The sequence below is a fragment of the Mastigoproctus giganteus genome, chromosome 1 (assembly GCF_048544385.1).
Source record: "Mastigoproctus giganteus isolate SK-2022 chromosome 1, ASM4854438v1, whole genome shotgun sequence".
NCBI classification, from domain to species: Eukaryota; Metazoa; Arthropoda; class Arachnida; order Uropygi; family Thelyphonidae; genus Mastigoproctus; species Mastigoproctus giganteus.
In genome coordinates this window covers 208,063,923-208,089,522 of record NC_143575.1, presented here as the reverse complement: position 1 = coordinate 208,089,522, position 25,600 = coordinate 208,063,923, and the positions used below count along the sequence as shown (strand labels likewise).

Genomic DNA, 25,600 nt, shown 5'->3' with positions numbered 1-25,600 from the left:
CTGGGTGTGAATTATTTAAATGACTTTCAAAGAAATGTGTCCCAGTGATAGGGTCCTTTGATGATACACCAATTACTCAGTCCATCTTGGATTTTCTGCAACCCAGTATTGTAAATTATGCTTAATCACATTTCCATTGTGAATAAAAATAGTTAATATTAAAAACCATAATAGGCAGAAATTCCTATTATGGTTTTTCTCCAGTTTTCCTCCTGGTACAATCTCCTAATTTTGCATATATCCAATTATAAAAATATACTTATTTAATCCTCTAAGCTCCTGGCACATTTAGTGTATTCTACACCAATAGCAGTAAAACTTATAAATTTAAATAACTATTACATCAGTGTAAATTTTAGTATTCCTTCAGTATCACTGATCATATTTATCACTGATCTCAATCATTAATTATGGTACACTCTGTAAAATCTTGCACTTCATCATTCAGAAGTTTTTTAAAATCTGGCATATTTAAAAAGAAAAAAAAAAAAAAAAAAAAAAAATTCAACAATTCCTTACGAACCATTAAGGAATCAATCCGGCATTTGTATCAAAGAATCTGTACAAAAAAGGGTGACATCTTTCTCTTTATAAGATGCCTGTAGAACTATCTTGTCCTTTAATCTGTTTTTGTGGCCAGCAGGATTTAAACTGAATAGATAATGCAATGGTCTTAATTCTCACAGCAAAATGTTGCTCTGGTATCCCACTACTTTCAAACAGATGGCCTTGCCCAGGACAATGCAATGGTATCTGGGGGCCTGGGTGCATGGCTGGATTTTTGTTCCCCCCCTTTCTTTTGCTCTATAACAAAAGAAAGAGGGGCACTTTATATTACAGGCAACCCCCGTATAACACAGTACTTCTACAACACAGTTTCGCTCTAACATGATTGATAAATTGCGGAAATTCTCGTACAACATGGTACGTATATAATATGGCTTCGCTCTAGCATAGTTAGAGAATTGCAGCAAACCTCGCATAACACGATATTTTTGAGTTTTTGTGCTATTATGTTGGATGTCATTTTTCAACATTTTATTCTTTTTTGTGAATCCCTGCTGTTGATTCACCAGTCGTTATGCAAAAATATATATATATATATTGGGAAATACCTGTATTTTATTTATTGGGAAACCCTTGTGTTAGGTACTGTGCTATTGAACTTGTGCTTGTTGAACTTGTGGAAAGATCTAGATTTCAAAGTATCATTACTATTGGATAATGCCCCAAGGCTATCCAAAAGATTTAGGTTATCCAAAAGTTGAAGTAATGTTCCTACCACTGAATACAACTTCTTTAATTCAGCCATTAGATCGAGGCATTACATCTACCTTTAAAACTCATTACATCAGAAAATCATTACAAATGGATTTTGGAAAAAAACTGATTCCGAATCTATTGAAGTGATGGAGGTATGGAAACATTTTTTAATTGTGGACTGTATCGGAATCATAGGAATCGGTGCGATAGTAGAACTTGCTAAGTTGTTTTGATGATTTGGTAGTAGTGGTAGAAAAAGAGGCTGGCGAAGCGGATGTGGTGGAAATGGCATCCGAGGCAAAAAAAATCAATTCAGAGGATAATTCAAATTTTACAATAAAAAGCATATGGGAAGGCATAAAGTTAGCCGAGCAATTAGAATTGTCTTTTTTTTTTTTTTTTTTTTTTTTTTAATTCAGATTCTTCAACTGAAAGGAGCCCAAAGTTCAAAAGGGAGCTTCAAAAATGCTCAGTTCCATACAATGAAATTTACAAAGATTTATAAAGCAAACAAACCCAGATATTTATATTTAAGGTACTAAACACAAATGAAGCTTAACTCTATTCTCAGTTTCTGCTTCATGCTGCAAACTAACAAAGTTTGATTAATAAGAATACAATGGACACAATGTTTAAATATTTAACAGTGCAGTTCTTTTCAAAGAACTTGCTTCTTTCAGCAAACAAGTTGTATGGTATGTTAACGCTAAGCAGAGCTGAACTGTGATGTTTTCAGAAATGAGGAACTCAGAGCTGCAAAAATATAACAAATAGTCAGAATGTCAAAGTTTCAACTTTAAATGAAATAATAAAAACACATCTCTCCACACCATTATGGGAAAAGGGAGAACAGCTATGCCTCACATTTGTTGATTAATGCATTGCTTGAAATTGCTGTATAAGCCAAAACTAGCATCTCTGAAATTGTTTTCCCACAGAAAATAATGTAATAAGGCTGAGTTACATTATGTCAGTCTCCTCTCCCCACCTCAAAAATGCACTTCTTTGGGTTACGAAAAACACAAGCAAGCTTCACAACCATAGAAAACAGTAAATCCAGCCATTAGCAAACTAAGAGCATGCAAACTCTTCAATTATGCTATTATCAGTTTTTGGTATTCTAAATGCAACTTCAAAGTCTACAAAATGTTACATGCTATTTTTTACAAAAATTTACCCAAATGAATTATTGAAAGTGGTGGTCAAAGCCTCTATTCCACTGCAGGCAATTAAAGACAGCAGATGTGTTTTAATTTAAATTGGCTTCGGCCGATTAACTGGGGATTAATATCACGTGCCTGGAGGCCAAAATTTTTGTTTAGATTTCATTTCTGTAATTTTTAAATATTATTTCAGTAATTTTGTGAAATTGATTTCTACACTATTTTGTAAATTTAATTCTTCACTTTTCTAAAGTATTTTCTATCTATTATATAGTAAATTTAAATTTTATAATCTTTTTATAATTTTAATATTGTTTTTACAAGATCCACTTTGAATACATCATCCAAAGACACCATGACTTGGACTGAAATGCCTGAAGGCATTTCCAGTGTGAGTCACGAGTTATTGCTTGTATAGCCTGAGACATGTATTCTAAGGTCAGTCTAGTAAACAAACCAAGTTCAACTGGTGATTCTTTTCTTTGTACCCAATGTAAGGAGAGTTCCAATCTCAAATTAAAATTTGTTTCAGTAATACAAGAATTTGAGTCACTGTAGAAACATGAGCTTGCCCTAGAAACAAATGTAACTGGGTGCTCATCAGGGACTCAAGTACCTTGTAACCTGCCAAGTGAGGCACCCTTGATTTGGGTTGCAGAGCAGAACAGTCAAATTCATACTGCTCTGGTTGAAGATTTAGTTTTATTGGGAGACTATCGTCAGGAAAACAGGCACGATTTTTTGTAATAAAGACAGGTGGACCGGGGTGTGTTTGCTGGGAGCAAAAATTGATGGTGTTACCAACAGATTGTCAGATTTTAAAATAGAGAATTATTATAAAAATTATTATTGTTCATGTTTGGACTAATGATATTAAATAAACATGACCTGTGGATTAACTCAAGACTTGAGAGAATCTTGGAGGGAAATTTTTTATCAGAATGGCCCACACTTGTAGGTAGAAATCCTAAAGATAACTGATTATTATCATTAGATTTCTAAATATAATTATAATCAATTAAACACTTGTATCTATAGAAAGAATGCACGCACACAAATGCACACACAGGGCCTAGTTTTAAATTTTCATTCTCATCACCCACACAGTGTCAAAAAACTTGTTTTATATGGTTAAATATGGTGCCTCAAACATATCCGATACCAGAGCTTATTATCACCAAGCCAGTCTACACATGGAACACCATATAACAAAACTCAGCCAACACGTCGACTCCAATAATCACCAACTAGAAATAAATTCAACGATAACACTAGTAAAATTACCTTTTAGTTATAAACTGACTGCCTTAAAAATACTTTCAATAGAATGGTTTAAATAAAACACGCAGTTTGCAATTCTTGATACCAGACTCCCCACAACTTGTTTGCCAGTACGGAATCTGAAAAAAATAAAATTTCCACACATGATCGAATAGCATCATGGGTAATAGAAACACATATATAGGAAACTTCCTTTTCCATAATGAACTAACCAATGATGATACAAAAGTCTTCCATTCAGGCTCTTGGCTCACAGTGTTTTTAGACAGTGATTGCTTATATTACAAGCACTGAGAAAAGTGCATTTTCTATGTACAATTTAATTTTAACCAATTTAATATCTATTCCTTCTTTTAAGTTCACTCATTAATTTATAAGAAATTTCAGAGGTAAGTTCTGATAATTGAGGTTTCCATTCCATTCATTCAATCTCAGAACAAAAGGTACCCTAAATTAAAGCCTAATATTAATAGGAAAGGCTTTAATTATGTGGGCTACAGAGATTGGCAATCAGGCACCTTAGAAGGACCTGATTGAGGTTTTATAAGGCTCTGAGAAGGGTTAGCAAAATGAATGGGGGGCAGAAGGTTAGAGAATTCCAGAACTAGAGGCTATAAATTTAAATTACAAGGAAAGAGGTTTAGACCAGCTTGTGGGAAGTTTTATTTCAGCCAGTGAGCTGTTGATCATTGAACAGTTACCTGCAGTTATAGTTGAGGCTGACAGTTTGAAGAAATTAAAAGGTTAACTGGATAGTTACCTAAATGAGGAAGGAAGAACATAATACGTATTTTCTTATCTACTTTTTTTTGCCAGTGGCCTCCGCACACTACATGACTAATACTAAATAAATAAAATCTAAATGAATATATCAACTGATATATCTGACAGTTGGTTTCTTTCTCAGAGTGAAAAGTTAACTTTTATGAGGTTCAACTTGTGTAATTAGCATTTCATTGATATATATTTTTATTGCATCTTCGGATGAGGTGATTCAGAAGAGAAATTTCGAACCTACAGTCAGAGACGTAGCTAGGTTTTTGGCACCCATGACAAATTCATGGCCATGCACTTTTTTCGATAATCGGTAAAATTATAATTAATAATAATAAGTACAGTCGGATGTCTGTTTAACAAACTTCTTTATAGCAATTTTTTTTTTTTTTTAAATTCCGCTTGGTAATTACATTTAAAATAGTTTCCGTAGAATGAAAAAACTTTTCCATATAACAAATGGATTATGAGAGACTTAGCTGGATACGCATTTTTTGTACCTCTGCCCTTCAAACAATTTAGGTAAGCATGTTGCTAGCACGAATTAAGAGCTAAAGTGATTACCACCTGCAACTTCGTAGTACCCATAAAACCTATTCAACCACCTTCAGACCTGCAACTTCGTAGTACTCATAAAACCTATTCAACCACCTGTCCCACATATTGAGCAGAGGTGTATTGCTAAAAAAAAAACAGTACCGGAATGCTTGTTCTCCAGAAGACTATATGATAACGCCACATCGACTGTGCAGTAACTGAATCAGACTTCAGACTCAGAGTTTATAAAACAACCGGTTCTAGCATTCAGATCACGGCGAATCAAAATGTAGCGTTCACACGCATCACAGTATATCAAATTCGTTGGATCTCTTTATCTAACACATTGTACTTTAGTAAGAAACATTCAAGTTTCATTGCAAAATTTATATTTTTGTTTTTAAATAAATTTTTAAAGAAATCTATTAATTTTAAAGATTACTATTAATATATACTTTTAGTAGCAATGGGTAAAACAGATATTATTTCTCCCTCCCCTTTGATTATGCCATTGTTTCATAATATTAGGTGTATAAATTTAATGATTTTCTATTATGACATTTAGAAAAAAGTACTGGAACATTGTTCTGGTGTATTCCGGCCCGAATACACGACTGATATTGAGAAGTCGACTGATATTGAGAAGTCGAGCTGGTCAACTACTTTCTATGTATCCATGGCCAGTAGGTAAATCAAAGTATATTCCACATTCTATGTGGAATTCCATGATACATCTGGAGTGCTATCAAATATTATATAATAACATTTAGTTATTTGGCTTTCTTTTATTATTTCACTTTATACTTTTTATGCTAACAAATTAATAAATTCATTCTGATTTTCTGGCAATAAATAATTAGTGTGGTGTTTAATATGCAATTCCAGTGCATTTTTCATACCAACATGAAATGGCCGACAAATTTGATCAAGTTTAAAAATATACCATAATTTTTTTCTTCAGTATCAATATTACTAGCATGTCCATGAAATGCTAAATTATTTTCAGCACAGAACAATACACATTTTAATATATTTTCAATATTTCAAAAAATATTTTGAAAATTATGCCATTTCAAAATTTCACTTCATAGTGCTGCTTGTGCAAAGCATCAATCAATTAGTTTGCCTTTTTGAAGACCCTTTTCTAATAATTTCCATTTTGTGAAATTGTTTGTGTTGTAATGAATTCTCATGAAATAGAGCATTTGGATTTAGATTATTCCAGTCCTTAAATCCATCTGAGCTGCAAAGTGGAATACTATTTATGCCAGAGCCGACTGGGTTAGCCAGGTAGGTAAAGTGCATGCCTGGCAACCCAAAGGTCGCGGGTTCAAATCCCGCCTCGGGCTTGGATATTACAATGGTGCCGTACTCTCTGGTTGGACCTCACGGCCACGATACATGAAGGAATCAGGGAAAAACTGGTTCCTTCGTGTATTGCTCAAAAAAAATTTATGCCAGATACAAATAGGAGGCATGGCAAACAATAAATTGCATCTTAGTTTTTGCAATAAAATAACCATTTCCTCTCTCTCTCTCTCAATACCTTCAATTTTGTATTTCCACAGATTATTGAAACATCAGCCATTAGTGAAAGGATACATATTTAACACTGTATATATGTTCAGGACCGTGTTGCACTATAAGAGATCCATTTTTGTGGATATTAAAATTCCATATGGTTGGAGTGTTAAAATTCAAACTTACATGTTCCGTATTAATATTATTGCTGTCATCATTATTTTCTTCTGCCAACCATTGTTCGCTATTCTCCACACTTTCTAATTCTTTTAAAATAATATCAACTTTGGACTTCCATTTCAGTGGCCTCACCATTTGTTTCATCCTCATTCGAATTATGTTTGTTTTTGTTTTCAGTTTCAGATTCGGAGTGGCATATTGTAAGTTATCAAGAATGGGTTTTTTTTTTTTTTTTTATTTCTTTTTCTTTGGTGGCATGTCTAAAATTAATTGGGCTTTTGTTGTTTTATTTAAATTATAAATCACAATATTCATGATTACTGGTTATATACAGCAAACACTATAAACACATTATTTATAACTTTAACTTATTCAGTATCATTGAACGTACACAATGCATAAATTGCAAACTGCTATGCATTCAAACATGCACTGATGAAGCAGTCACCTGATTGGTCCCTTCAAAGTTACGTTCTGGACAGAAAATAGATCTATGCAGATGTACTCAGATTTAAGGATGCATGCAGGCTTGAATCGCCTTCTGAAAACACACCATTTGGCGAAATTAATTTTCATCCCACCCACTGCTCTCATCCTGATGTGACATCATCTAGGGTTACCATTTCTTCAGCTAGCCTCAGGTGTCAAAATAGCTTGGCACAGAACTCATGTGATCTGTCAATAGCACCCTTGTCACCTGCCCCAGTGGCAAGGCATTCCTATGCCACTGTCTACAGTAATATGTCCCTGATAAGGTTGTTATTTATAAAAATTTACTCTGTAATTGAATATACCACAGAAGAGAATACAGTAGTTTCCAACCTATATGTAATGGTACCCTCCTTAGCTTAGCAATGTTTTGATTGTATCCCCTTCCTTCATCCGAATGTGTTAGTACAGTACAAATGTTTACTTGCATCCTGCCTCCCCCACCCTAAGTACATATTCCAGACTTAACAAACCACTGCAGTAACTGGTTCCCACAGAGAAGTATAGATGTTTATGTTGCATTATGTTGAGTACTATTGTAAGTCGTATCTGGCACTCTCTGCTACAATAATTAAGACCTATTTTTATTTTTATTGTAAAATTGGTGTTATGCTATAAACTTCATTTTTTAAAAAAGTATTGGAGCATATAATAAGGATGTGATACCCGCATTATATCTGAAGCTACAGTATAAGAAAGAAATGCAAAAAATTGAGACTGTAGTGTACTTATATAAAAAAAAAAAAATCCAGGTTTAAAAAGGTAAATTTTGTTACCCTCCTAGTGAAAATTTGCTAGCACTATTTAACGTTCAACAAATGACGTACCATCAATACGAGGGAGAGTTGGCTTAGGTAAAGGTTCTTCTTCTAGGCTCAATGGAGCTCTAGAATGGCCATGTCCTGTGAGAAGAGGAGTAGCAGGTTGATCTAGTTGACTTAGAGATATATCCATTAAAGGACCACGATTACGTCCTGCATGTAGCCTTCAGACAGGATGAAAGAAAACAACATCAGAAAGAATATAGTAAGGGCATTATAAAATATATCAAATAGATATATTTATTTTATTTTATTTAATTGCTATAAGCTATGTAAAATAGTTTTACTTATATATCTTGAGAAAACAAAAGATGTGCAAAATCTCAAAAATATCAGTTGCCTGATAAACCTGGTTATAATCAGTTATTAGGCAATAATCATATTGCCACTCTAGAGTTAACCGTACTGAAAGGACCATGATGGAGTGTAATGATGGGGGTGCTACATTTCACATTACATATAATACAATGTTTGAAATCTTATAGAATGACACAATTTACATAAAGGTATAATAATATAAAATGATCAACTAAAAATTAATTAAGCAAATAAATTCCCAAAAATAACTGCTTAAGAACCTATATATTGTTTAAAGGACAAACATAAATTAATGATTAAGTAATGAAAAGGAAATACACTGAATCCACATAAATAGTAACCATATATTGGAATTCATTGCATTCATTAATGAAGTATTTGTTGTATTTGAAACTAATTCTGTAGAATCAGGATTTTGTATAAATAATTAATGAACACTAATTTATATATATAAATAATTAATAAACAATTTTAAAATTAATATTATTTATATTGACTCAATATTTAATTTTTAATATTCAATGTGCAACACTTTAATTGTTTTAAGCAATCCCCCTTTTTTTTTTTTTTTTCTGCTACCCAATAATGAAAAAAGAAATTTTGAGAAAAGTAAACTAAAACTAATATAATGTTTGAATAGCATGTTGCACAGGTTATCCTTATCAAAATACCTCAATGAAAGCATTTTCATTGGGTAAAGTTTAAAATCTACTTATTACTAATAAAGTCTACATTTGAAGAAAACATTGATGTTTTCTTCTCTACTTATTCAGTGATTGTAATCCTGTTGTTAAACAATCACAAAAGATCAACCTGACAACTGCCAATTTGGTGTTTTTGTGTAATTCTTTTTACCACTGTTATCATTTATACAATGTGAAAATTATTTAATATTAGTAATAAAAAAAAAAAAAAAAACAGCTTTGTCCTGCACAACATTTCCATGGTACTCCTTAGCATATCTTATTTATCAACTCCATCCAGGTTAGTATTATAGTCAGTCAGTAAAAAGTGGTGTGTGTCTGTGTGTGTGTGTTAAATCTTTTTAACTTTGGCTATTTCAAGAGCATGTATAGTTGCCATTTTGTTTGCTGTGTAAGTACATAATAAGCAGAGTGTCCACTGATTTGTATTCACATTGTCTTTTTGTAAAATGTTTCTTAATCCTGGAAACGCTTTTTTTCAATTCATTATTTAAATTCCAAGGGTTTTTTTTTTTTTTTTTATTGAGCCACTGAAATATAGCAGGGTTTTGTGTGTTGGTTATCTACATACAATGTAGTAGTAGTAGTAGTAGTAGTGGCACCTGATGCAAGAAAGCAAGTGTAGGAGCTTATGCAGCATCAGCCAAAAAAAAAAAAAAAAAAAATCACACCATACCCTCCAATTGCCTGTCCAGTTCCTCCTTAAATTTATTTAACCTATCAACTTCCACAATGACAGATGGAAGTTTGTTCCAGCAATTAACCACCCGCTGGCTAAAGGCAAATTTCCGCACATCTATTCTACATCTATCCTTTCTTAATTTGAACTTATGTCCCCGTAGGTTCGTATTCTGAACAAGTGGGAGGATCCCATCAGAATTCAGCATGCTCAACCCATTCAAGGCCTTATAGACCTCAATCAGATCACCGCGCAGGTGCCTAGTCTCCAGCCACTGCAATTTGCAGAACTTAAGCCTCTCTTGGTAAGAGGATCCCTTCATTCCCCTCACCAATCGTGTTGCTCTTCTCTGTACACGTTCAAGCAAATCTACATCCTTCCTAAAATGAGGCCTCCAGACCTGTACGCAGTACTCAAGGCGTGGCCTGACCATTGCCTTATACAGAGGGACAATCACCTCCTTTTCCCTGCTAGCAAAATTCCTATATATCATTGACAAAACCCCATGACCTGCCCTAGCAGCCTGTCTACATTGCTCAGAAAACTTCATATCTGACTGCACAATTACTCCCAGGTCTTTTTCATTTTCTACCACCTTAAGTGTAGTACCACACAGTTGGTACGTTTCTCTGGGGTTACTTCTACCCATATGCAGTACTTTGCATTTGTCAAGGTTAAACTTCAGTTGCCACTTCTTAGCCCATCTGCCCAAATTATCTAGATCCTGTTGCAGTAGCACACTGCCATTACTGTCATTAACAACCCTGCCAACCTTCGTGTGATCTGCAAACTTCGACATTAAGCCTGATATACCTTCATCAATATCATTGATAAATATACAAAACAACAGTGGACCCAACACCAAACCCTGTGGGACTCCACTAATAACATTAGTCCACGAAGAGCAGCACCCATTGATTACCACCCTCTGTCTTCTCCCACTTAACCATCCTTTTATCCATTGTAGCAACTTACCCTTAATACCATTCTGCTCCAATTTGTACAGTAGTCTTCCATGCGCAACAGTGTCAAAAGCTTTCCTGAAATCTAAGTATATGATATCAAAATTATTTTTTGCATCCAGTTCCTCTGTGACCACATCATAATAACCAATCAAATTTGTCAGACAAGACTTTCCCTTAACAAACCCATGCTGTGTCTGAATTATTGCTGCAGTCTTGTCTAGATGATCCTGCAATTCATCTTTAACCAGTGACTCCATTATTTTACCCGGAACAGAAGTTAAACTAACTGGTCTGTAATTATTCGTGTCACCCTTCGAACCTCCTTTGTGAATTGGGGATACATTTGCACATCTCCAGTCCGTGGGAACCTCCCCTGAATCCAAGGATGCTCTCATAATTATGGCTAAGGGTTTGCTTAGTTGCTTTGCCGCCTCCTTTAATATAACTGGATAGATCCCATCCGCTCCAGGTGCCTTTCTTATGTTTAACTTCAACAATTTCTCCTCCACTTTGCTCTCAGTTATTACAAAATCATTAAGCACACTGCTACAATTTGATAACCTTCTTCCATTTTCAAACTGTAATGATTCCTCACGTGTGAATGTAGATGCAAAATACTCATTCAGTTTGTTTGCTATCTGAGCAGGATCATCAACAGTCGAACCATCGATGTCAAGTGGACCAATCATATTCAGCCCCTTCCTTTTAGAGTTTATATAAGTAAAGAAATCCTTGCTGTTTTTCTTAGCATCTTTTGCCAAAGATTTCTCGTAATCCGCCTTTGCCTGCCGAACCTCCTTTGTGACCTGATTACAGACTAGCTTATATCTGCTACAGGCTTCTGCGTCGCCTGATAATTTATATGCATCCCATGCATTTTTCTTCTCTGTCACGAGTCTCATTAGTTCATTTGATAACCATTTAGGCCTAAACCTTGAACAATATTTCTTCATCGGTATGAAAAGTCTAGTAGCTTCCACGATTAATTCCTTGAATGCTTCCCACTTAGAATTTACTGTTTGTAACATCGTCAGTCGATCCCACTGTACAGAATTTAAAAACTGTCTGAGACCACTGTACTCCCCTTTACGGAAGCAAAAACCCTTTCCTTTACCCCTGACGGTAGTTACCTCTTTGAGTAAATCCCACTTCAGCACACTGTGATCACTGCCACCTAGTGGTTCCTTTATCTGCAAATTCTTAATACACGAATGATCACTGCTGATAACCAGATCAAGAGTATTACTTTCTCTGGTTGCCTCTCGAACATGCTGCTGCAGAAAACAATCATCCAATAAATCCACAAAAGTCTGACTAGTGTGTGAGTGACCAACCCACAAGTTCCAGTCAATATCTGGGAAGTTAAAATCCCCCATTATAAGACATTCTGATTTACTGGCCCACTCTATTTCTCTGTACAATTGTTCATTGTACTCATTCGAGTCATTAGGCCTATAACACACTCCTACTCTTATCTTTGCTTTTGCAGTGCTTATGTCACACCAAACTGACTCAACAGTGCACTGTCCATCTATATCAACTGGATGCACTTCTTTTGATTTTATGTTTTTCTTAATTAACAGCATAACACCTCCTCCCTTTCTGTCCTGTCTATCCTTTCTGTACACATTGTACTCCCCAAATTCCAGTTCTGCATTCCTTATATCTTTGTGACACCACGTCTCTGCTATCCCAACAATATCCGCCTTTGATGTCTTGACCAACACTTCAAATTCATCAAATTTATTTACTATACTTCTAGCATTGGTATACATGCAAGCATACATGCTCCTATGCCTATTCCTTGTTACCCTAACACATCCCATATACCCAACTATTCCAGGATGACTGCCATCCGTCCCTGAAACCCCCAACACCCCTCGCTCCAGGTCGCTTCTTATTCTAATAGAAGTTGTGCAAGAATCACCTTCACCTCTGCCTGCGGTTACTGTTAAACTATTAGTCTTTGTATCCCCCCAAGCTAGCAGTTTTCCGACCCACCTAACACTGCCTCGATAGCATCAGCAAATATTCTTGCACCCTTTCTATTTAAGTGTATCCCATCCCTGTAGAAGCAATCTCTCCTGTTAACAAGTACAGTCCAGGCTGAAAAAAATTCTACCCCTTGAGCCTTGCACAATCTTTCCAGGGCCGAATTGATCGACAAGGCTCTCATCATATACTCCCTCCTATCGTGTCTGGGCAGAATTGCAGACACTTTCAAATTCAACCCTAATTCTCTGCTTTTTTTCAACAGTGACCTGTACTTGTTGAGTAATTCTGCCGGTCTCCTACTCTTAATATCATTAGTGCCAACGTGTACAACTATATCACCTTTTGTGCCCTTGAAAGATGATATCCGCTCTACAACGTCATCAACCTTTGCCCCTGGCAGACATACCCTGGTCCTGTTCCACCTATCCTTTTTACATAGCATGTTCCCCGTTTCCCTGACAATAGAGTCACCAACAACTAATAGTTCCTGTGGGACCAGCGCATTCTGCCTTGGGGGTTGCCGCTGTGTTGCGTGATGACCAAGTGCAAGCTCTGGCGTTGATGTGGGCAGCTGAGAGCTTGATGGGCCCCTCAATTTATTTCCTTCGAGGGCATCCACCCTGTCCTTCAAACTCTCATATAGGCCCATAACAACGCTGAGTTGTCGCCTGATTTCCTTACACTCCTTACATCGCGCACACACAAAGACATCCCCCATGGCAATATCATGTTCCGTTCCAGAGAGTTCGGCAAACATTTCACAAGTTGCACATTTTTTAGGCTGTGACGCGTTGGAGAATCGCCCCCCTCAGTTCTCACCCGAGTCACAACACTCCTGCCACTTTGTGCCCGTTGCTTTGCTGTTCTAGTTCGGAGCATGGTAGTTTAAATTAATAAAATCAATAAATTAAATGTCAGTAGTATTTGAATAGAAACTATGAAATAGAAACAGTGAAGCGTATTACTATATAATTATGCGTTAGAGCTACCTCAATTAAAAAATTTGAATTCCCTACAAAAACTTTGAATTCCCTATATACAAAAACAATGGCTACAAAAATCGAACAAAAATAACGGTTTTACCTATCGTAAGTAAAATCCACAAAAACTCTTTATCTAAATTAAAATAAAAAATATCCAGCGTAACTATAACTATATGACTACGTATTAAGTACAATATAAAACAACAATCATGTAAATAAAAGGCAAACACTTATCATTTTTGCGGAGCCTGTAACTGTCAGCTGTAACTTTTAAATAGAGTCAGCGCCTTGTAACTCCAAGAAATTTCCATTCCCACTGTATACAATCAAATAGAGTCAGCGCCTTGTAACTCCAAGAAATTTCCATTCCCACTGTATACAATCAAATCAAAAATGTAGTCTGTTTCACACTCCCAATGAATGAATAACTTTACGCCAAATCTACGTTGTTTGGAAAACTGTTAAGCAATCAAATCCAAGAATGCCTAAATAATATTAATACACTTATCAAACAGAAGATCCTGAAGCATCAAGTTATCCAAATCTCAACAGATAGCCTTCTCATTTACATACTTAACTAAAGAACAGCCCTCGATCAGAAGATTGCAAGCTATCCTTCAACCTGCACATCAACCACCAAATTAAACTCCATGCATTATGTTAGATACTCAAGGAGTAACTGATCCATATACATAACCAAACGGTGATTATATATATATATATATATATATATACATAACCACAGTTTGGGCTCAGGCACATAAACACCTTAGTCTTATATTGTGCTTAAGTTAGGACAAACATTAAAAACAGGGAATCATGTCAATTCGCTGCAAGCCATTTCATTGTACTAGAGTTCACTTCATGACAGTTCATTGTATGCAACAATTCGGTGCATGGCAGTTTGATGTACAGGACAATTTGGTGAATTGTCCATATGAAAATTTGATGAAAGACAATTGGTGGCTACAACAATTCGGTGAGTATGGCAATTCAGTGAATTCAGTATATGCCAAAGCAAGACAGAAAATGGAAACTTTTAACATGTTTTGCTGTAAATGGTAAATTTGAACCAATATCAAGAATGATGCCATTCTTGATATTTTATATTTTTGCGGGAGCACACTATCCACTTTCATTTTTTAATGCACACTAAAACAGGAAATACACATGGGAGGGGGAAGAGTTGTTCCAAAGACCAAAAGTAGAGATCATTAATGGATGCTGGCTAGGTAATGTGCAGCTTCTGACATTCAGTTTAAAACCAGCACCTTAGTTTTGTTGAAAGAAGTTAGTAGAAGACTAGTACTGTGGATGGGTTAAAGGTACGCAGACAAGCTTCCCTTGACATTGTGTAGGGGTCGAATTGGAATCCAAGTCCCCTGCATTGAAAAAGTGCTCTAGCTCAGTGAGGCATTTTCACCAGGGCCTGTGGCAGTTCTCAACACTCCTATCAAAGGGATGGTACACATAAAGACACTTAGAATGGAGGTTAGAGTTTAAAAGGTTGTTTATTTTTGCACCATACAACTAAGGTTGTGAAGTGTCTGTATATAAAGACTGTAAATTCCATATATTGTATTGTCTGTTTGCCTCATAAAAAGCCCAAGGCGCCTCCGTAGCCAGGTGGGAAGGAGCAGCAGTGCGTAGCACACGCTTCTTGATTAGACCGGAATTCGAGCCCGTCACCACCAAATACGGAGGATGTGGAAAGAGGTCAGAGAATGATCACCACATATCCCGGAGCAATATGGCCTTAGTTGCTAATGCTCCTAAAATCCAAATAACAAACAAACAAACATAAAAAGCCCAAGTTCCAGATGAGAGAGGGAACCAAGTATCCACCCATAAAAATTCCTCCTTTTTGATGGGATTCAAACCACCTCATTTTCCATACACCATGAATGCTACCTTAAAGTCCATTAGGATGGAGACAAGATGTAAAAAAATACTTATAAAATACTTTGGGAGGGGGGGGTATTTTGAAGTCCATGTTTTTCAAGTTGCTAGGATTGGTTGGTTGCAGGTTGAGAAGAATAAAGAAGAAATTTATTAATGCAAACTAGAAGAATGGGGAAAAAAATTAAGATTAACAGTTTGTTTTTTTTTTTTCTTTTTAGGCTACTGAAGCATGGGCTTCAGTAGCCTAAAAAAAGAATGATAAATTAAGACAATTCCTATAAAAGTTGTTGAAACCGCATGGATGGTGTAATGAAAGAGGCACATACTCACTTTGAACTTGCCTATAAGGAGTGGCACGAATCCTTTTATACAAAATAAATGGATAAAAAGTATATTTTTTACCATACATATACTGAATTGTCGTACTCACTGAACTGTCGCATATCCGGATTATCATATTTGTCAAAATGTTGCACATACAGTGAATTGTCATGCATATGCCAAATTACCATAAGTGCCAAATTGTTGCAATCACCAAATTGTGACACTCACCAAACTGTTGCACATACACCAAATTGTTGCACATACCAAACTGTTGTGCATACACCATTGTCACATTCACCGAACTATCGTGCATACACCATTGTCACATTCACTGAACTATCGTGCATACACCATTGTCACATTCACCGAACTATCGTGCATACACCACAAATTGTCACACTCACCAAACTGTCATACATACACTGAACAGTCGCACATATGCCAAATTGTTGCACTCACCAAACTGTCACACACTCACCAAATTGTTGCACATACACCAAATTGTTGCAGCTGCCAATTCACCAAATTGTCACATACACCAAAGTGTCATTCACCATACTGTCCCTACACTGAACTGTCATGCACCAAATTGTCACATACAGAAAATGTCGTGTACCGAACTTTATACAACAAATTGTCTTCTAATGAATTGACGTGGACCCATGAAGCAGAATTATGTAAGTAACACTGCCTCCTCAAAGGGGATACATGGAAATACAAGCTTTCACCTATGCAGAGAACTTCATGGGGGGGCAAAGGTCTCTCAAGTTAAGCATGATAAACAAAGGGAGAATATTGTTTTTTGTTAAACTGATAGTAGAAATCATCTACAGCCACTCCCCGATTAACATTAGGGTGGCATTCTCGGGAACACTACGTAAGTCGGAATTTCCCTAAATAAGCATTTAGAGAAATTCCGCACTCGCAACTATGTGCACTGAATTTGATAGAAGCAAACAAGCAAATTTTCGACGCATATGTAAATAAAATTATTAAATTTTTTTTATCTCATGCGCAGAAAAAATTACAAAATTACAAAAATTTCAAAATTATAAAATTACAAAAAGCAAGGCGACAGGCATAACATCAGCAAGTTTTACGTTTCAAGCATCATTGCCAGAATTAATCCTCCAGCTGAAAAGCACGTCGCTGCAGAAGTTGAGGGCTGTGGAGATTTAGAAGGATTTTTTTCAACACATCACAAAATTTCTCTGCTGCTGCAGAATCGGCATTGGCAACTTCACCGCATACTTTAATGTTTTGGAAACCAGCACCATGCTTGAACCTATTAAACCACCCATTGCTTGCCACGAACTTGACTCGGGGTTTTTTTTTCCATACTTATTGTTATCTTCATAAATACTTCTTGCTTGAATGGCCGTTAGATCCAGGGGGCACTTGCTTCTGAATATGATTTTCCATCCATATTATTAATAGCTTTTCCATCTTTGATATAGCACCTAAACACTGTTTAGTGATCACTGCTGGGGTGGACTGGCCCCAGTGTGAAATTTGTTGATCCTTTTAACATATTCTTTTATATGCGCACTGTTCCTTAAAATAGCATTCACTATTGAAGCAGTGAGACTTAATTCCCATGCAATAGATGACAAACTTTGTCTAGCTTTGTACTTCTTAATTAATCATCTTTGTTTCTAAATCAATTATGTTTCATTTCCTAGAAAGGAAAGGAAAGGGACCAAAGGAAAGTGCAAGTGCCAGCACTTGCACTTTCCGTTGGTCCCTTTCCTTTCACCATTGTAATAAGTAAATAGGAATAAAGAGAAGATTCTGAAAATTTATTTATGTTTTTTTTATGATTAGAGATTTCACTGAAGGAGGAACACATTTCACCATAATAATGTAAAAACCCACAGAATTCCAGTTATCAGTATTATCGCAAATGCAATAAAATCAAGTTTACTACCCATTTATAATTACATGCACTAACAGAAAAGCCCAATAAACCAGAAAGTGCAAATTGTTTTTATTGTTTTATGGTAGTGACCTCCAGAAATGTGTTTTAGAAAAATATCACAAAGACATTCAAAATTGATTCTTATAATGGAACATATGATAACAATGAAAGTGTAGTGCAATTTCCATTATAAAAATGACCTTTTAGAGAGATAAATAGCTTAGTTATATAAGAAAAATCAACTTCCAAGGTCTTGGAATGAATTACCAAAAAAAATGTGTTTTTGGGTTCACATTATGATATTTTCACGATAATTCGTTTATTCCTATGGGAGGCAAAATACATTTCCACAATTTTTTTTAAGTTTGCACCAGCTGGCAAAAACTTATGTAAAGTCAAATTCCCATAAGTCGAGTATCACATAAGCTGGGGAGTTCCTGTATTTAAAAATCTAAAAGCCTGATCCAGAGATGATTTCTAGAGAAGACCTGTTCCACAAATTAAATTTGATCTAACCCTAAAACGAAATCCCAAGAAGCTGAAGCAATTATTTGTGCTACCATAGCAAGCTGTATGGTAGTTCTCGGTACATCAGATAAATATACACTAAAAACAGGCAAAATATGCTATAAAATGCATTAACATGCTGGTGCATATATTTTTGTATTTTTGATAATAAATGTAAAAATGTGGGGTTTTTTGTTTTGTTTTTTATTTATTACCAGTTTACACAAGAAACTGAATTACAATTTCTTTGCATTCAAGGTTTATAAGTAACAAAAGTGTTTAATGAAAACGTTCTAAGGTAAGGATCATTTCACAGTCGTTCATGGAATAACTTTTATTACAGTAAACAACAATATATTTTTCAATGTGCTTCAATGAAAATCTGTAGTGTTTATCATCCAAAATCATTTTAAATGCAGAGAACAATCTTTCAATATTGACTAAAGTGACTAGGTTAAATTTAAAAATGTGCACCTTCAAAGCCTCTACTTGAAACGATACTTCAAGTTCATTTACAGTCATTTTTTTTCCCCAAAATATGAAATCTGGAGTTCTTTTTTAAGAGCTTTTACTTTTTTTAAGACAATAACACATTAATTCTTATTTTCTCTCCTATGATTCCTGTGTGGGTTAAAATTTCTAACTGAATTTTCCCTACCTCTTCAATTGTGCCACTCAAAAAAAAAAAAAAAAAAAAAGGTTCATGTCTCAAGTTCAGTTATATATATAATTAATATGAATTAAGTAACTGAGCAAAATGTTTCTCAATGAGCAGCAAATATTTTTTAGCCGAAGAAGCTGGTAAAAAAACATTTGGTATTTAAAGAGTGCCTCCTCCATGGGATCCATATGTTTTAAAACAGCATAGGGTTTTGCAACTACTTCAAAGACAACTGATTGAAAAGCTGTTTTGCAAGTAACGGAGGGTTTTGTGTTTGTATGTGGCTAAGTTCATGATATCATATACTTAGCGTGCAGTTCTATATTTGAAATTGTAGCGTAGGGTATTTTTAAGAACACTTCATTATATTACAATTAATATTTTATTGAATATATTATGGTATTTTTGTAATTTCAATTTAACTTTATCTGATAGTAAATGTGGTTTCCACTAGAAATGGTAAGGGAAGTCACAACAGTCTATCACTGGTGATGCACCTGTAGCTCATAGTTTTATTGCTTGTACCCTCTTAGTAGCATGTATGTGGCACTGTCTCTAACTAATGGTGATGTATTATTCCTGTGTGCTCAACGCCAATCATAAATTGAAACTTGACATACTGCTGGGCAAGACTGACTGTCGAAAAAGCAATCAGATGCTCTGGAAAGTGGTCAACCTGTGGTCATCAGGTCCAGCACTGCAAGTGATGCTTGACAGTGCTGGACCTGGTCAGGTACTGTTTGTTTTGGTTCCAAGCAAGGTAATTTTTGTGAGAATTCAATTATCAGAGAAACTGGGAACATTTTGTATCTGCCAAGTGCAAAAACAGTGATGTTACCAACAAGCCATCAATTCTGAAACTAAATGGACTATAATTATCCATATGAGATACGCAGACATAAAGCATAAAAGAACTGGAAACTTGGCTGCAGAATATAAAGTCATGATGGAAAGATGCTGCAAGACAAAATGTTACTGTCTGCAGTTCTGCAGACAGTAACATCATAAAATTCTCCTGTAGTAACAAACTGGTTACTACAGGAGCATTTTATGATGACGGCCTTTGTCAATTAATTCTGAATATGGAAGATTTTACAGAAGTAGGGCAAAATTTTTCTAGAAGGAAATTGTTTTTAGTAAAGAGAGAATTCCTTTGAACAGAGGAATACAAAGAGCTTTACTAATGCTGCAGAGGAAGCCTTAACCCTTTCAGAAGTAGTTTTCCAAACACGCAGCCTCGTTGGCAATAAATTTTCCACTGCTAGTCAGCTACATGTAGTGAATTTTTTCGTGCAATTTAAAAAATTATAAAAATTAAAAGTCTGCACAAAGATATTAATTTGCACCTGATTTCCCAATCTTACAGCAAAACTATTGCCAAAAATTGAACAATCGATAATTAATCAGAGAATTAAAAAAAAAAAAAAAAAAGTCACAGTTATTATTTTTTTGATGCAGTAATATCCTCTGTAGCTAGCGCGCGCGTGTGTGTGTGTGTGTGTGTTTAATGCAATTTCATCCACTTCTGGATCTGAATTCCAGCTTTTTGATATCAATGCAATTATCGGACAACAATGGCCAGCAAGTGCAATCTTCTCCTCCTGCTCCTCCTCTGTATATCAGAGCTATTTTCATGCTGCTCCCATCTATTAAAACTGTGTCCATTAGTTGGAAACACAAAAAAGGGATGGCAGCACATACTGGAAGAGTTCAAGGGAATCTGTACACCAGCTGATGTATTCAAATGTTTCTGAAACAACCTGAAAAATGAACATATTATGTATTTCCCAGAGCCTACACACAAAACACAAATTTATATATCATACATACTCTGGAAAGAGTTAAGAATTCGGGAAAATTGCCAATTGAGGATAATGTAAAGATATAGGTAAGTGGCATAGACAAAAGTCTAAAAAGCACACCTCAATTTACCACATCCAAGAAAGAGACAATGAAATAAGCAGGAGAATCAACAGAAATAGGCCACAAGGAAACTTTAAGCAATGATAAGAGATATATCATGGAAGTTAAATAATAGAAGACAAAAGATAACCTGCAGAGTTTTGACTTACTTGATACGGGGAGTATTATAAACAAAACGAATAAATTTGAAATTCTGTTTATGTCAAAAAATACTTAGTCTTAAGTATCAGTATCAACTGACACAGGGTCACATAACTGTCACCCTGAGGTAACAAAGAAAATATCATTACAGTGAATTACACTATGCGCAGGAGAAATAACAAAAGCTAAATGGGAAGGGTAGTTAAGATTCTTATCAAAAGCTGTCTGAAAGCAACAGTCAATCAAGTCTAGGTGGATGTTTTTGGCAGCTTTATGGCGCATTAGCACCTTGGGCAAAATTGCCATATTTTCATGTTGTGTGGGCTGAAAACTCAGAATAACTCACAGGGAAATCATTATTCCCTCTGGCTGAAATTCGATCCAAGGAAACATCTTTGAGACATCTAGGTTCAAGTTGAGTCTGTGGTTTGAGATGACTAGTGATAAAAAGAACATCATAATGGGGGGGGGGTATGTTACAGGCTGACTCCAAAGAGTATGATAAAAATGTGTTTAGACAACTTGAAGAGGCAAGCAGATGCGATTCGTTATGGGTGATTTTAATTTACTTCTTATTGACTGGAAATAATGATTTACAATAACACCAAGTAGAATCAGATTTTTTACCCTACTGGATGACTTACTTATTCCAGCTTGTTAAAGAGGGAAGAACAAGGAAGAATTCAAATATCCTTGATTTGGTTCTCACCAAGGATTTGAGCAATATCAAGGATATGACAGTGCAGAACTAATAACAACATAATAAACTGGATAGCATCCAAAGAAGTCTTAGTGATCAAAGGGAAAAGTGAGGCCTTCAATTCCAAGGGGGAAAGGGACTACAGCAGAGAACTATTATGCTATGGGACATGAGTGCACTACAGAAAGTATTTAAGGGATTCATCCTTAAAATCACTAATAATTCACTCCTGTGTGGTAATATAAAATAAATATGTGAAATAGCTGGCAAGAAATCTAAAATATTTAAAATGAAAAGAATAAAGCACAGGATAGTGTGTAAAGTGCATCTTGTAATAGTACTAGTAATTATGGAAATGATGCATGAATTTATGCCTCCTCATGTGTGAAGTCTCAGCAAGTGGAAGAATACCATTAACATTCATCTTACTCTGAGCACCTCAATCAAGATCTCACCGCAAGTGCCTGATCTCAAGATGCTGAAATTTGCAGAACTGAAGCCCTTCTAAGTAAGAAGCACTGTAAAGTGCATCTTGTAATAGTACTAGTAATTATGGAAATGATGCATGAATTTATGCCTCCTCATGTGTGAAGTCTCAGCAAGTGGAAGAATACCATTAACATTCAGCTTACTCTGAGCACCTCAATCAAGATCTCACCGCAAGTGCCTGATCTCAAGATGCTGAAATTTGCAGAACTGAAGCCCTTCTAAGTAAGAAGCACCCTTTTGTTCCCTTCACCAAACTGGTTATCCTTCTCTGCGCCCATTCCAGCAGAGCTACATAATTCCTAAAGTGAAACCTGCAGACCTGTATACAGTACTCAAGATACAGCCTAACCATGGCTTTATACAAAGGGATAATCACCTCCTTATCCCTGCTAGAAAAGTTTCTGTATATCATTGATAAAACCCCATGAGCTGTCCCAGCAGCATATCTGCACTGCTCAGAGAATTTCATGTCTGACTGCACAATGAAAAAGACCCTTTTTCGGGTAGAATGAAAAAGGGTCTAGATTTTAGCAAAGGTTTTGATACACTCACACATGAAGAGGTTATTATATAAATTGGAGAAAATTGGAATTACAAGGAACATTTTGAATGGATAAGGGGATGGCTGAAAGATGGGGACAGAAGGAGCTTATAAATGGACATTCTTCATAGCAGGCTAATATAGCACCCCTCTTGTTTCTGAGATTCCTTAATGAGGGATTAGGGGCCTAGGGCAAAGTCTGCTGATGATCTGAAGGTTGGGAGAGTGAACAATAACTAAAACCAAGCAATGCAGCTTAAAAATGATTTATAGCTTTAAAAAATGTGGTCTGAAAAATTTGCAACTAAAGTTGCTTTTAAATGTAAAATTTGCACACGGGAAACAAAAACTCAGGAATAACAGTTAAAGACGTTTAACACAAAAAAAGACTTCAGATTGCAATGCAAATATGAATTTTATCATACAGAGTAAACAGGCAATGAGGAAGGTACGTGGAAACTTGTCTATGATTTATTTATTGGCCTTTACTAATAAAACATAAAATATAGGAGAGGGTGCCCAGATTAGTAAAAAGCAGTAAATGTTGTCTGTACAAGGAATGGCTATTGGGTATGGTCTGCAAAACCTGACAAATAGAAATGGGGTGGGGATGAGTAAGGTAAACTGAAGTAAATTAGTAAAATGATGGAGGTACCTTCTCATTGGTGGGTGACACAGGAACCGAGATACACAAATACAGAATCACAAGAAGTAACTTTAGACTGCATCCAATGAATTTTATCTTTGGATAAAGTGCAGTATATAACTGGAAAATAAATTACCTACCAGGGTGTCCAAAGTAGAAATTTTTGCAATATATATTCAAGCTAAAACCATGTGAACACTTTCTAGAATTGAGAATAATATGTTTAGAGTATTTTTTTTTCTGGCTGATGCACAGAAAACTTTGCTGCTTTGCATCATTTTTGACCACTCATACTAACTCAAAGATCATATATTTCCACAGTATGAGAGATGGGGAGGGAAAAAAAAGGGGGGTGTATAATTCTAACTCAAATAAATTTAAAGAAAAGGTTTCAGGCAAATGAGAGTTATAAAACATTACAGTACATGAAAAAGCCTCACTTCTGTAATCAGTCAAAATCACATTTGCTATATAAGATAGAGAGTGAATGAACAATAATCCCTGAAAAGTCATAAGTTTTCCTTAGAGCAGTTCTGTTAATTTTCAGCACAAGACCAAAGCAACTCATTATAATTTGCTATGAGATGATGTTTGATACATTTTGTGGCAAACTTGATTTGCTTCCTTTTTTTTTTTTTTTTTTTTTGACTAAAATAAATGACACATTTGCAACTTTGTGAATTTTAATGTTTCATGGGTGTCATACACCTGAGACTTTCAATTTAAATTTATTTTTTAAGTTCTCAATTTTACAAAAGCAATTAGAAATAACTAAGTGTAATAAATAATGTTTTCAGATTTTCAGCGGAATTTTAAAATTAATTTTTTGCAAAAGGCACCAAGTTGATGAAAAAATAAAATCTCTTAAATTATTCTATTTCTAAAATAAAATTATAGCATTTTGTGTAATAATTAATAAAATCATTAAAAAATATTAGAGTAACAAAAATATAACGTAAGCTCTTTTCAAAAACCATTATAAAAGAAAATGCATTTTATGTTACAAGCTATGTACTATTTTATGTAATAGAATAGTTTTAAATTGTAAAATTATACCCAAGTAAGATAAATTTATCAGCCAATGTATATTGGCTTTAGTCCTAACAGATCTTAAAGGAGGGAAAAATTTGTTAAAGGAGGAAAATTTGTCTGAAGTGGAAATACAGTCAACACTCTTTATAGTGACCCATCTTTTTAACGTACCAACACGATAACATCCTATATGGTTCGTCCCAGCCAATTTTTTATTAAGCTAATACTATTTTACATTAGTATTAGTATTAGTAACGGCCACATGGTGCAAGAAAGCCTATGGCTTATGCTGCACCAGCCAAAAAAAAAAAAAAAAAAATCCGAACAAAACAATGATAAAAACAAAAAATAAATAAATAAATAAAATAAATAACTACATAATAATAATTAATAAATTAAAAAATATTAATTTTTTTTAATTTATTAATTCGGCATAATGACCTTGAAAATTAAAGGATTTCTCCATAACAATCACAAATTTCTACCTCTTAATCTGAATTTTCACTTTATTACAATATTTGCATTTAAGACGTGGTCATCAGAACAATCATATCGACCAAATCGATATGGTCGTTCTGACCGTGCAGCCTGACTATGAAAAATCATTTTTTAAGATTTCCCACACTCTTTTCTTGCAGTGCAGTAACCAAATGAAATTGGTTAGAAGTCAGTTACAGTGTATGTTTATTGGTATGGCTCCAAGAAAGCAGACAGCTTTGCCAATCGCAGAAAATTAGGATTTTTAAAGCTATAGACAATGGTGTGCATTTTAAGGCTGACATTGCCAAACAGTTCCACATTCCTAAGCCTACTCTGTTCACCATTCTGAAAGCTCAGAAAAAGATTGAAAATTTAGAGAAATCTGCTCCTGCACCTGGTAGAATTTGAGCACAAAAGGCGAAGTATCTGGATCATGAAAAAGTAATTTTGGAATGGCTAATGATGACGCGTGCAAAAAAAGTTCCTGTAGATGGTAACCTTTTAAAAGCTAAGGCTGAATCATTTGCATCAAATCGATATTAAAGAATTTAAAAGTTCAGATGGATGGTTCCAGAAATTTAAGACTTGTCATGGCCTGTCTTTCAAAAAAGTGTGTGGTGAAAGTGCAGCCATGGACAGTGATGCTACAAAAGAATTGAAGGA

The 25,600-nt window shown here is 35.1% G+C and overlaps 1 protein-coding gene across 6 annotated transcripts in view; it reads right to left on the bottom strand.

Annotated features, from left to right (window-relative positions):
• LOC150091482 (tight junction protein ZO-3-like) overlaps positions 1 to 25,600 on the bottom strand; it is a 549,427-nt gene that overhangs the window by 252,329 nt on the left and 271,498 nt on the right. For all 6 annotated transcript variants that reach the window (XM_090375872.1, XM_090375842.1, XM_090375863.1 and 3 more), the window contains exon 9: positions 8,036 to 8,193. In XM_090375872.1, the coding sequence (XP_090231998.1) occupies positions 8,036 to 8,193 (158 nt within the window). The remainder of the gene's footprint in view (positions 1 to 8,035; positions 8,194 to 25,600) is intronic.